The following is a 13,504-nucleotide window of genomic DNA, read 5'->3' as shown; positions in this document are numbered from 1 at the left end:
GAGTTTTGGAGTGTTTTGTGGGAAAGTTAAAAATTTTGGTGGGTCCTGTTGGGAAAGTTTTGGTGGTTTAGTGAGAAAATAAAGTTCGGGGGTGTTTCATGGGAAATGCCCCAAAGTTTTATGAGATTTTATGAAATTCACCCTTTATCAATCTATGCTTCAAATTATCGTGTTAAGTGCATGTTACTAGGTCAGGGACTCAGGATGGTCTATATTGTGGGTTTAAGCTAGTACAATATTTTTAACGCCCTTTTCTCTCGTGTGTAGGAGGAGGGTTACAACTACACTTTCCAGTGACTTTTGTGATAAGATGAACAGAGTGGTCATGATGCTTTTACAAAGACAAGGAGCACAATATGCTGATGAGAATTTCTCTGAAGAGAATGTAGATCAATCTACCTGGAGAATTAATTATGAGTTCAACAATGCTGATCAAGCTGCATCAGATGCTTCTTTGGTACCTTCATCGTACCAAACCGGGCACTACCCAGACAGTTGGCAACATAACTTATACACTCACACATTGCAAGTAAATTGTCTTTATGTTAGCAATTTTTTATTTTTTAAATGCTCAATGTTATTTTCTCACATGCCAACAAATTTGTCAATGTGGCAGGAGTCAGAAAGCGTGCATGATTTGAAGAATGAAATCTCACAAATGCATCAAGAAATTACTGACCTAAAGAAGTTGCTAGCAAGCTGCATGGAGTGGCAGACAAAATTACAGGATTATGTCAAGGATGAGGTTTCTTCTGCAATTCATCAATCAGGTGAGCAATTTAGCATGTTTGATGATTTATATGCCACAACAAGGTTCAGTGTTACTATATTGTCAGGCAGTTGATCTAAATTTCTGATTGAAAAACTGATTATTTCTTTTACCGAACACTGTGTATATCAGAAGTCTATAAGAATTTTTAAAACACCATTTGCATATGCAAAATATAAAATGTACAGTATGTTTTATCTATCGAAGTATCTTTTTTTTTATCATTCTGAACTCCATCCAGCTGAAACCAATCATCTAAGGTATCATTGCATTGTGTTGGCAGTTTTGTTCGCAAAAACATCAGATAGTTCTGAGAGAACACCAAGTTGGAAAGGCAGTTGCTGTATTTGCCATGAAATGCAGATTGATTCTTTAATTTACAGGTACAATATTCATATGCTATATCCTTCTATATTTTTTGGTATTTCCAATCTAGATAGATTAAACTTACGCTATTTACCTTTCCCACCTTTTTAATTCATTGGTATATTAAGGAATTTCTTTCTAATGGGATGTTTGTGGTTGTCTATAGGTGTGGGCATATGTGCACTTGTTTTAATTGTGCCAATGTGTTGAAGTCAAGCAGTGGTGCATGTCCAATTTGTCACTCATCTATTGTTGATGTTGTTCGGGCATATCCTAATACTTGATGACTTGATTCTGATATGGGACCAGATTGTTTTTTCCTAACATTAGAGAGAAGAGTATCAAGAAGCCTCAACTCTAGCTTCATAGAGCTCGGCACTCACTAACTATACCACGGCTGGATCCAGGTTATAGCACTTGTTTACCAAACAAGGTTTGTGTAACCTTGTTGACGCAGTGCTTGTGTTTACTTGTAATCTTTTTAGTTGTTGTCCGCGAAGAGAATAGTTTCTCTTCTGCAGTGATCATTAACATCAGTGACACGCCAAGATAATTTTCTCGAGGAAATGCGCTATAGATTTGCATACTTTCATTTCTCCACTCTTCATTAATGAGGCTGTTGAGGTACTTTTCTGTCACTCAAAGAATATGTGTGATTAGTGCTATCTTCATGTTTTTAGTAGTAATCTCAAGAATAAAGCATGAACAGGATTGCCTGTAGTTGCTTTGCTATTGTCAAGATCTAAATAGAGTATACTTTAGTTCTGCCATTCCCCGCGAAATAATTGCATTTGCTTTTATGTCAACTATACATGGTGCACGGAGAAGTTGAATGATGGATATATGAATTGTTTACATATGAAAAGGTTTGGCTTGATTAGATGGTGCTTAGGTTAGATTCTTATGTTAATGATGGATATATGATCTTGTACATATTGAAGTGCACATCATAGTTTGGAGCTGATGACTTGATTTTACGTGAATTTTTTCTTCGGATTTAAATTTTTTTAATCGGATTTATTACCTCAGAAAAGAACTTCAACCAATCCCAATAGCTGATATTATGGATTGAATTGATTTAACATTTGTATCTAACTTAGCTACCATGAAAGATAAGTTTGATGCTGAAATCCTAATACCACTATCAGACTGAATTAGCCATTAAAATATGCTGAAGTGACATTATTCTGTCCAAAATCCCTAGGGACCATGTAGAAGGATACTGGGGGAAACCTATCAGTCACTAGAATATAAACCTGATCTGATAAAATTACTAAAATTCTACCAGATCTTTTACATAATAATTCCTTACAGATGTTTATTTTGTTAGTGTTGCGCCTAGCATTGTATTAATATTCACTTATTGCCTTCCGTTTGGCCAATTTATATTCTATTTGCAAAAGGAGCGGAGTAATCTTCAACTGTAACTGAAGCACCGACACCATAAATTATCTAAATGAAATCCTAAATCCTAAATTACAAAAAGCAAAAAGAAACCGGTTGAATAGATTCATTTCCTCATTCAAAGTCATCAAATAAAACATTGAGTAATATAAACGACACGCATGCCCATCTCCAATTTACTGTAAGAACAACAAAATCAAAACTCAAGTACATCAATGATTAACAAAGTTGCAGTTGGTCCTAATCTCCCCTTCATCATCACCAGTCAGCACCTGAGCATTAGCTAGGTTCACCATTGACACTGCAAACTGTTGGTAAAAGAGCATAGGCTGCCAAGCTAATGCTGAAACAATCGGTTTAGTCCTTGAGTCAGAGTATAGCAACTGATCAGTAGACAGCAAGCCCATCTTCTTCTGTAAGTTAGTGTAGTACATAGAATCAAACTTGGTTGGTGTCGTTGGATCGAACTCAACATACTCCGATGCCCTTCTGCACTTTCTCTTCAGGAAGTTGAGATATTTGCTGTCAATGCTGGGGTCTGCCTTGCCAGTTCCCTTGAAGTTGTATAACCTCTCTTGGATTATACCGCATTGGCTTCTTCCAATAGTGTGAGCTCCTGAGGTTATAGGAGACATCGTAAACAAGAAGATTTTGTTTAGAAATCATGATAGTCTGTGATTTTGATGTATTTTACCTGAGAGGACAACCAAATCAAGTAGACTTAAGCCTCTAGACTGGAAGAACTCAATGAGATGGGTGACATTCTCATGGCCCATAGGCACAAGTTCTGCTTCTTTTGCTAGTGACACTAGTCCATCTTTTCTCCCGTATGCATTCTCCCAAAATGGACCTCCAATCTAATTAATCGATATTAGTAATATATATATCATAACCATGTGAATAAAACGACATAAATACAGAAGTTTAGGGGATTTGGGATGTAACCTTCACAGTGGCATCCCTCGCAACTGCTGTGAGTATATCAGCACACGAGACTGTTTTTGGGCATTTCTTCTCTAACTCTGCTTTGATATCATCTATCACTTGAAACCCTCTCAGTGTCTCGCTCGCCTTTGCCCACCTCTCGCTTCCCTTATGGTTTAATAAGACCGAAGCATCACATCCCTGGAAAAAAAAAATCCAAAAAATATAAGTAAAATCTATATAGAATCCACATAAACATAAAGATAGAAGATTGATAGAGCAATAAAAAGAGGCGTACTCTAATGGCACAATCATGGAAGTGTAGCCTTATAAGGCTAGGTGCAAGAGTGTAGTCCTTGGATATCCAGTCCTTGACCTTGTTGTGAACAATGGCTTCGAAGTTGGGGCAAGTTCTCGCATAATGATTGAAGGTTAGATCTTCATCGGTGTCTGATATGGTACCGGGTTCTTGATACTTGTGATAAGGGACCCCGCCCATCGCCATTATGAACTGTGAAAGGAGGAGCATCAGGAGTTGTAAAGGAAGAGAAAGGGCCATCTCTACAAGAACCAAGCAAGAGATTTAGAGGTTAGAGTGCAATTTCATGTATGCAAAGAGAGCGTTGGAGCCTTTTATAGACGTGTCTATGTGTATGTTTACTTGTACGCACGAACTGAGAAAGGGTCTTGACTTTCGTTTGGTTAATTTATTTAGTTAAGTTAGTTAAAAGCTTCATGGGGTCCATGAAGTGTGGGAGAAAACCTAAGAACATGTTTGCACATTGGGGTTAGTATACATATTAAAGTACAAAGAAGAGAAATCCTCCTTATCATTTGGTAGGACCTTCTATCTAATGATTATGCTATAATAAGAAACTAAATTTTCCTCATCATATTTGTCAAATCAAGTGAGACATTTTATTTTCCAATTAAAGGATATAAAAAAAAATCTTTGTTTTTATTATAATATCTTGCTTGCAGTTGCAACGGAACGCAAGCAAACATATACCCATTTTTATTCATGAATTACATGGCTAGGTTTTTAATTAAATTGTGATTCATGAGTAGTAGGAGCTTCATTATTATCTAAAAGTTAATGGAATCTCACCTCACACAAGCAATTAGGATTAACCAAAATCGAACCCAAAATCTAAAGGTTCGTACTAGAACCTCCTAACCGTCCGGATAATCTGCGGTGGGTAGGCTTGGTCTTTGTTTAAAATTGGTACTTGTCAAGATCAAGAAACTTGCAATCGCTCTAGCATTATATACTTCGGTTCTAGTAACTTGGCATTTAGCTACATAAGCATATAAGCACTGATGACAAAGTTACCATAGTCCTGAACGTATACCTACTTGCATAAACAGCATGGCTTTACCTAAACCTGAAGCCAATGTGAATCACATGCTGATGCAAGTGAAGCTGTATCTTCACCAGCGAATCAATATTGACACAAAATTAAACTGCAGTAACAAGGTTCAATAGCGCCAGATAGATATCCTTGAATGTGAAGCCATGGACAATGAATGGGAAGGGTATAAAACAAAGGAACAAGTTAAAACACATTTGGAGATCTATCAAGAAATCTCATGAAAGATCAACCTCAAATTCAACTCTAAATAATATGACTCAGACTCTAACAAAATTTTTAGCGGATACATTCTGTTTTGGCTGATTAAGCCTCTTGCTTAGTGAAAAAAGAGCGGTATGTACATAACTGACGTTAGCAATACAGTCGTCAATCTTAAACTAAACCAAGACAAAATAGCTAGCAGTATAAATTGGAGGTCTTCTAACACGATTCAGGCCAGCGATTAAACTTACTTGTAACCTTGAACGCTGTTTTGTTTAATCACTATAAATGAACAATCAAGATCCTCTCATTGATGCCAACAGGGTGGCCAAAGAATCGATAAAGAATGATGTCATGTATCCAGTTAATCTACACGTTCTCTAGATGTGATACTAGCAAATCATTCCATGTATCCGTCAATCCTGGCAAACACCAGTGCATGCAATCCTCATGCTTCTTTCCCCCAGTGATTGAAGGATGAGCATCTGCTCTGAACTCGCTCATATGTGTGATGTCCAATATACGAAAACTTGATGCTTGGAGGGCTTTGTATAGGTGTTGGTTCACCAAACGCACCTCTGAGTTTGTTCCATTGTTCTCCAAAGAGAAAAGTTCTTCAACCTGGTTGAAGAAGGAATTCACAACGTTAATACAGGTATTTTCGGAGTGGAGGCGCTCCATTCCCATCAAAATTCTTTCTTAAGCATTTAATGAGTATTTTATCATTGCCATGTTATGGCCACAAGGGTCTTTGCAAGATGAAATTAAAAACACATATGTATGTTGCATTACTAATAAGCAATTTTTCCTATGAAGAGATGATAACACATGAAATTCTTAGAAAGACCTTTACTTGTACGTTCTTTTCGCAAACTGTTTACTAGAAACGATTTCTGCATTAGCTATTTCAATGCCAAATATACATCTTTATGCAGTGATGCAGGGAGGGAAGGAAACAACAGAAAACAGGAAACCAAAACATTTCCATGCTTATATAATATATTCCAAAGAATGTTTTTAGATGTGCAAGTAAAACCAACATAGAGCTCCTTGGAAGATAAGTAATACAAAATACCTGATAATCTGACAGTGGCTTTACACGCCTACATGAACCACCCTCATTCCAGTCACCTCCTTCAAAATGCCTTGGTGATTGTGTACGAAAGAATTTGATTCCACCAGTCTTCATCTTTTTGTCAACATATGAAATCTGTTTCAGCATATAAGTTGACAAAAAGGAAACAGTTACGGGGAAAAAAGATGAACTAGATCGGGTAATAATATGATTAATTTCTAGTTGTAATAACCATGAGAACAGAAACATGTAGGAGGTGCAATTTGTAACTAAAAATTCATGATTAAGTTACTAAAAATGAGCCTACTGCCTTATACTTTTTCATTAGGTTGTGTCCCTTTTTTTTAAAATCACTTAAGGAAATTTTTGCCATACCATATGCTTTAATGTCATATCCAGACCAAATTCTGGAGGCATTGGAGGAAGCACAGGCATGTCATTCTCAAAAAAGAGCATCGGTGACTCAACAGGATCGAACTTAGAAGGAGCCCACCACCTGGAGGTTAGGAGCAAACAAAAAGACAATGTCATAAATATGTAATGTAACCTGAAGCTATTATGTTACTAATATAACAAAAATAAAATAAAAAGGGCATGCTGCATGTAATTAGCATAGCCCTCTCTGTTTTCTCAACAAAGGATTTATAACAATAAGATGTGAACTACATGAATGTGTGTTACATAATAAAGAGACCCCACCTCCTCCTCCTAGAAAAAGTTCATTTTCCGGGGCCATATTGCCAACAAATTGTATGCAGAAAATAAGTTTTTCGAAGCGATTACTTCAAGGAGGTCGTAAAACTCTACACCAAAAAATACAAACTATTAGGTCCCTGAAGAGCATGACTCTCTGATTTCATCAATTAAATAACAACCACAACAATCTATATTTATCATCTCATCTTAAAATCACTGCAATACAATTATGAATATTTTTTGAGAAAAATCATAAAAGCATGCATGCTTTCTGTCAAGATACCATCTTACTCCAAACGGACTTAAGTTATTGTGTAGCAGGTCAACAACATATATGAAGCAAACTTAATCTTTGGTATTCTCCATTTGGGTGTTTGGGTCACATGGACAGACCTCTATCATAAACATGGCCCAGTTAGAAAAGCAAAATAAATAGGAGTATATACACATATCTATTGGCTTGCGTGCTATCAATGAATATCAAGATTTAACACATACGATCTCAAACATGGAAGAAACTGAAGTGATCTAAATTCCAAAAGTACAATTCAAGCTAAACAATTTCAAATGATGCCTACCAGTGTCCAGTATTAAAGATGAGGATATCATGGAAGATTGGGGCCTCTGCCCATGTTGGGTCTGGGACATCAATATCCACTCTATAACCTTGCTTATATCCCAGGGATTCTAAATCTCCTCCACTCGCTCTTGCTGACCATCTGCACCAAATGAAAATAAAATTTTCAAATGTAAGAAATGATAAATTTTATGACACAGCATACAACTTCACCAATAAATTTCATGAAATTGGGAATAAAGAAAACATAACAGAAGAAATCCTTTTACATTCATAATCTGAGGCCATGTAATTTAAAGTAAATAAAACCAGTCCACCATCTCCAGTTAGTTATGTTTTCATGGTCATAGATCTACCATGTAATGAAAGTATATAGCAAGCAACATAGGTATAGGCAAAAATGAAACATAGGAGATCTAATTCAACACTAGAGTTGTATTTAGTATAATGTGAAAGCTAAGCCAGCATCAAGTTCACTCTCGATGGGCATGATCCTAACTTCAACAACGGAAGATGGTCTCCAAAAGTTAATGAACCACAAGAATGGTTCACTCAGTCGTCACCGCAATACCCAACCTTGTTTATTTTTTCCCCGCACGTGTGAGGAACCTTGGCTTAGTTCCAGCCAAGGAAACCCCGAGGCCGGCGGCAAGTGTTACAATGCCTAATAATTAGAAAGTGTGAACGTGGGGCCACACCCATGTGATTGCCAGCTGGGAACTTTGGAGGTGAACGAGACGCGTTTTCTTTTTCGTGTGGGGGCCACGAAGCGAACGTGGGGAGATGTTTTATTCAGCGAGCGGTTTTCTTTGTGAGGCCCATTTTCGGTCGCGATCTCCTATAAATACCCATGCTAGGGTATTTTTCAGAGGCGTGCAAGCAAGGGAAAAGCGGCTGTGAACAGGGGGAAAAGATGTTGCGTGCAAGGAGTTGCGGCTGTGAGTAATTTTTCGGCAGAGGAAATTTTGTGTGCAGGTACGAAGAAGGGGGGGGATTCTGTTCTTGGCGGCGCAGGCAGCGTACAAGGAGAATTCGTGTGCAAAAGTGAGGGGGAAAAACCGCAGGCGGCTGGTTTTCTTTTTGGCAGCGCGTGCAAGCGAGAGCAGAGAGAGATTTTGCTGCATACGCATATTTGGCGACGCAAGAGCAGAAAGAGCAGACGCAGATTTGACGGTGCAGATTTTGAGCAGTCCCTTTTGAGGGTTTAGAGCATCCCTTTGAGAGAGTATTTGTGTGAGAGATCTGAGAGTTTGTGTGAGGGTTTAAATTGTGAGATTGTAAACCCTATTTGTATTCTCTCCCTCTAATAGTAGATCTCCCCCCTCATTGCCCCGTAGACGTAGGTAATTTGTCGAACTACGTAAAATTTGTGTTCTTGCCGTGATTTGTATAGCTTGTAGGTTCTCTCGACAAGTCAGTCCTAGAACTGATGAGAGGAAGAGCTGATATCTCACTTTGTTGAGTTATTTTGCTTTCGGTTCTTGTTTCCTTTGTGAAACAAAATTTTTGTTGTGATCTAATCTCTTGTTGTGCATCTTACGCACCGGAGGTGCTGCCGAAATTTTCGCTGCGCATAAGTGGTATCAGAGCTCCGGGTTGGACTTGGGAGCTTGTTCGAAGGATTCGCTGTTGAATTCTTATTTGAAGAGTTAAATCGACAACATGGGAGAATCAAGCACATCAGGTTCGTCTCTTACGAAAACGATACATAGTTTGAGCATCAATAACATGAAGATTGATGTTCTGAAGTTCGACGGCAAGATCAATTTTGGTTTGTGGAGGTGCCAGGTGATTGATGCGTTGGACGCTCAAAACTTGGAAGAGACTCTTGAGTTGCAAGAGAAACCTGCTGATATGGAATAAAATGATTAGAAAAAGATGAATAGTAGGACGTGTGGAGTTATTCGGTCATGCTTGACGTCGGATCTTATTTATGATGTGATGAACGAGACGTCAGCGAAGAAGATATGAGAAACACTACTAAGAGCATTGAGAATCGGCTTCACTTGAAGAAGATGTTTTACCAGTTCAAGATGAAGAGGAGAGTTTCTATCAGAGAGCATGTTAATAACTTCACGAAGCTACTTTCAGACATGGTCAATGTGGATATCATGGTTGAAGATGAAGACAAGGCGATGCTATTTTTGTGTTCGTTGCCTGAGGATGATTATGGTATCTTTGTTTCCAGCCAAGGAAACCCCGAGGCCGGCGGCAAGTGTTACAATGCCTAATAATTAGAAAGTGTGAACGTGGGGCCACACCCATGTGATTGCCAGCTGGGAACTTTGGAGGTGAACGAGACGCGTTTTCTTTTTCGTGTGGGGGCCACGAAGCGAACGTGGGGAGATGTTTTATTCAGCGAGCGGTTTTCTTTGTGAGGCCCATTTTCGGTCGCGATCTCCTATAAATACCCATGCTAGGGTATTTTTCAGAGGCGTGCAAGCAAGGGAAAAGCGGCTGTGAACAGGGGGAAAAGATGTTGCGTGCAAGGAGTTGCGGCTGTGAGTAATTTTTCGGCAGAGGAAATTTTGTGTGCAGGTACGAAGAAGGGGGGGGATTCTGTTCTTGGCGGCGCAGGCAGCGTACAAGGAGAATTCGTGTGCAAAAGTGAGGAGGAAAAACCGAAGGCGGCTGGTTTTCTTTTTGGCAGCGCGTGCAAGCGAGAGCAGAGAGAGATTTTGCTGCATACGCATATTTGGCGACGCAAGAGCAGAAAGAGCAGACGCAGATTTGACGGTGCAGATTTTGAGCAGTCCCTTTTGAGGGTTTAGAGCATCCCTTTGAGAGAGTATTTGTGTGAGAGATCTGAGAGTTTGTGTGAGGGTTTAAATTGTGAGATTGTAAACCCTATTTGTATTCTCTCCCTCTAATAGTAGATCTCCCCCCTCATTGCCCCGTAGACGTAGGTAATTTGTCGAACTACGTAAAATTTGTGTTCTTGCCGTGATTTGTATAGCTTGTAGGTTCTCTCGACAAGTCAGTCCTAGAACTGATGAGAGGAAGAGCTGATATCTCACTTTGTTGAGTTATTTTGCTTTCGGTTCTTGTTTCCTTTGTGAAACAAAATTTTTGTTGTGATCTAATCTCTTGTTGTGCATCTTACGCACCGGAGGTGCTGCCGAAATTTTCGCTGCGCATAAGTGGTATCAGAGCTCCGGGTTGGACTTGGGAGCTTGTTCGAAGGATTCGCTGTTGAATTCTTATTTGAAGAGTTAAATCGACAACATGGGAGAATCAAGCACATCAGGTTCGTCTCTTACGAAAACGATACATAGTTTGAGCATCAATAACATGAAGATTGATGTTCTGAAGTTCGACGGCAAGATCAATTTTGGTTTGTGGAGGTGCCAGGTGATTGATGCGTTGGACGCTCAAAACTTGGAAGAGACTCTTGAGTTGCAAGAGAAACCTGCTGATATGGAATAAAATGATTAGAAAAAGATGAATAGTAGGACGTGTGGAGTTATTCGGTCATGCTTGACGTCGGATCTTATTTATGATGTGATGAACGAGACGTCAGCGAAGAAGATATGAGAAACACTACTAAGAGCATTGAGAATCGGCTTCACTTGAAGAAGATGTTTTACCAGTTCAAGATGAAGAGGAGAGTTTCTATCAGAGAGCATGTTAATAACTTCACGAAGCTACTTTCAGACATGGTCAATGTGGATATCATGGTTGAAGATGAAGACAAGGCGATGCTATTTTTGTGTTCGTTGCCTGAGGATGATTATGGTATCTTTGTTAGCACTATGATTAATGGAAGAACTACTGTTAGCTACAAGGAGGTGACCTCAACGTTGGTGAATTATGAGTTAAGGAAGAGTGTTGATGAGTCCTCCGAGAAGGCATCAGGAGATGCATTAGTAGTTCAAGATCGTGGTCCAAATCGAAAGAATTGGAAATCACAGTCTAAAGTAGGGCATCCTACAATTAGAAAAGATCAGTGTGCTTGGTGGAAGAAGACTGGTTATTGGAAGAAAAACTGCCCAAAGCTCGACGAATGGATGAAAAATAAGCAGAAGGGAAAAGAGAAGCAACCATATCAGAAGCAAATATCGTTATATCAGATGGTAATATTTCTGACTCTTCTATTTATTCGCTTTCTATCAGTCCTACAGATAGCTATTCGGAAGAATCTGAATGGATGTTGGATAGTAGTATGACCTATCATGTGTGTCCTAGAAGGGAATGATTTTCCAGTTTTGAGAAGCTAATTGACTCTCAGCAGGTGGAGAGTTTTGGACAGACCTTAGATGTATCGCAACGGGTGAAGAGTGATGCTATTTCACATAGGGTGGAGATTACTCCACATACTCTAGATCATACTACATCGTTTGGGATTCCAACTGAAGTAACACAGTTTAGGGATCTTTTGGATTTGGATGCATATGGTGGATTGTTTTTGGATTCGGTTGCAGCTGGTGGACATGATTTAAATACGGTCATTGGTTCACCTCAGATAAAAGTGTTTGATATGTTTCAGTTTGAGACCATTGGATGTGCTATCAGTCGCAGAGTTAATGATATTAGAAAAAAGGTTGCGAACTCTTCTATTGGATTGAGGTCGTTCGCGACCATTTGAGTGAACTACGTTCGACTTGATTCCTTGGACAAGAGGATACGTAGGCAGTTTTTACGATGCAGCCGGGTTGGATTAGTTGATGGGGGTGAGATTGTTTGGACTCTTGTTTGGGGTCTCGATTTGTTGTAGATTGAGTCAGTTGTCGTGAATTGTTTCACTTCGTACTGGACGCAACAAGTGAGACATTTGGTTTGGTTGGTGTCGGCTCAGTTTTGAAAAAACTTCGCCGAGGTGAAGAATTGTGAACGTGGGGCCACACTCAAGTAATTGCCAGGTGGGAACTTCGGAGGTGAACGAGACGCGTTTTCTTTTTCGTGTGGGGGCCACGAAGCGAACGTGGGGAGATGTTTTGTTCAGCGGGCGGTTTTCTTTGTGAGGCCCATTTTCGGTCGCGATCTCCTATAAATACCCATGCTACGGTATTTTTTAGAGGCGTGCAAGCAAGGGAAAAGCGGCTGTGAACAGGGAAAAAAGACACTGCGTGCAAGGAGTTGCGGCTGTGAGTAATTTTTCGGCAGAGGAAATTTTGTGTGCATGTACGAAGGGGGGAATTCTGTTCTTGGCAGCGTAGGCAGCGTGCAAGGAGAATTCGTGTGCAAAAGTGAGGGGGAAAACCGTAGGCGGCTGATTTTCTTTTTGGCAGCGCGTGCAAGCGAGAGCAGAGAGAGATTTTGCTGCAGACGCATATTTGGCGACGCAAGAGCAGAAAGAGCAGACGCAGATTTGGCGGTGCAGATTTTGAGCAGTCACTTTTGAGGGTTTAGAGCATCCCTTTGAGAGAGTATTTATGTGAGAGATCTGAGAGTTTGTGTGAGGGTTTAAATTGTGAGATTGTAAATCCTAGTTGTATTCTCTCCCTCTAATAGTAGATCTCCCCCCTCCTTGCCCCGTGGACGTAGACAATTTACCGAACCACGTAAAATTTGTGTTCTTGCCGTGATTTGTATAGCTTGTAGGTTCCCTCGACAAGTCAGTCCTAGAACTGATGAGAGGAAAAGTTGATATCTCACTTTGTAGAGTTATTTTGCTTTCGGTTCTTATTTCCTTTGTGAAACAGGATTTCCGTTGTGATCTAATCTTTTGTTGTGCATCTTGCGCACCGAAGGTGCTGCCGAAATTTCCGCTGCACACAACAGAAAGTAGGGATAGACATGCCATAGACACGGATCAGACCCTTGGCCTTTTGAGCCAAGGCCCCAAGCCCAACCACTTGGCCAATCGCGGGGTGTAAGACCCACCATTTTGTAAATGAGCAAATCAAACAGGCAATTGTTTTCACTGAAGTTTCAAAACAATGTTCCTCGGTGGAGCAAAACTGGAAATGGCTAAATTAGCAACTGCCAATCATAAAAGTTCTCAGTTTCATTCAAATTCTATAAATTTCAGCAAAAAAAAAGATAAATTTTCCTCAATTAAGCTACCAATTCAATGAAAATTACACACCTTACCTACCATAACGAGCCAGCAAATTGGTCCGATGATACGCCACCGTCAAATTATACCCCAAGAAAGTAAACCCCCGATCAGCTCCCGC

At 39.7% G+C, this 13,504-nt stretch overlaps 2 protein-coding genes across 8 annotated transcripts in view; one reads left to right on the top strand and one right to left on the bottom strand.

Moving 5' to 3' along the window:
- LOC109833426 overlaps positions 1–1,702 on the top strand; it is a 4,977-nt gene extending 3,275 nt beyond the window's left edge. The window contains exons 4-7 of the mRNA XM_020401091.1: positions 268–529; positions 617–770; positions 1,053–1,152; positions 1,302–1,702. Of these exons, the coding sequence (XP_020256680.1) occupies positions 268–529; positions 617–770; positions 1,053–1,152; positions 1,302–1,419 (634 nt within the window). The 3' untranslated portion in view covers positions 1,420–1,702. The remainder of the gene's footprint in view (positions 1–267; positions 530–616; positions 771–1,052; positions 1,153–1,301) is intronic.
- The window catches only part of LOC109833425 (protein trichome birefringence-like 13), an 11,487-nt gene continuing 619 nt past the window's right edge, over positions 2,637–13,504 (bottom strand). The window contains exons 1-9 of one of the 7 annotated variants that reach the window (XM_020401087.1): positions 13,423–13,504; positions 7,387–7,527; positions 6,812–6,915; positions 6,488–6,608; positions 6,113–6,247; positions 3,762–3,974; positions 3,485–3,664; positions 3,234–3,396; positions 2,637–3,155 (exon numbers count right to left, since the gene is read on the bottom strand). In XM_020401087.1, the coding sequence (XP_020256676.1) occupies positions 2,752–3,155; positions 3,234–3,396; positions 3,485–3,664; positions 3,762–3,974; positions 6,113–6,247; positions 6,488–6,568 (1,176 nt within the window). In that variant the 5' untranslated portion in view covers positions 6,569–6,608; positions 6,812–6,915; positions 7,387–7,527; positions 13,423–13,504 and the 3' untranslated portion in view covers positions 2,637–2,751. Of the gene's footprint in view, positions 3,156–3,233; positions 3,397–3,484; positions 3,665–3,761; positions 4,025–5,002; positions 5,659–6,112; positions 6,248–6,487; positions 6,609–6,811; positions 6,916–7,386; positions 7,528–13,413 lie in introns of those variants that run through there. The other 6 variants (XM_020401085.1, XM_020401088.1, XM_020401086.1 and 3 more) reach the window with 6 other exon arrangements.

The sequence above is a fragment of the Asparagus officinalis genome, chromosome 3 (genome assembly GCF_001876935.1).
Source record: "Asparagus officinalis chromosome 3, Aspof.V1, whole genome shotgun sequence".
NCBI classification, from domain to species: domain Eukaryota; kingdom Viridiplantae; phylum Streptophyta; class Magnoliopsida; order Asparagales; family Asparagaceae; genus Asparagus; species Asparagus officinalis.
This window is presented reverse-complemented; position numbering and strand designations above follow the sequence as displayed.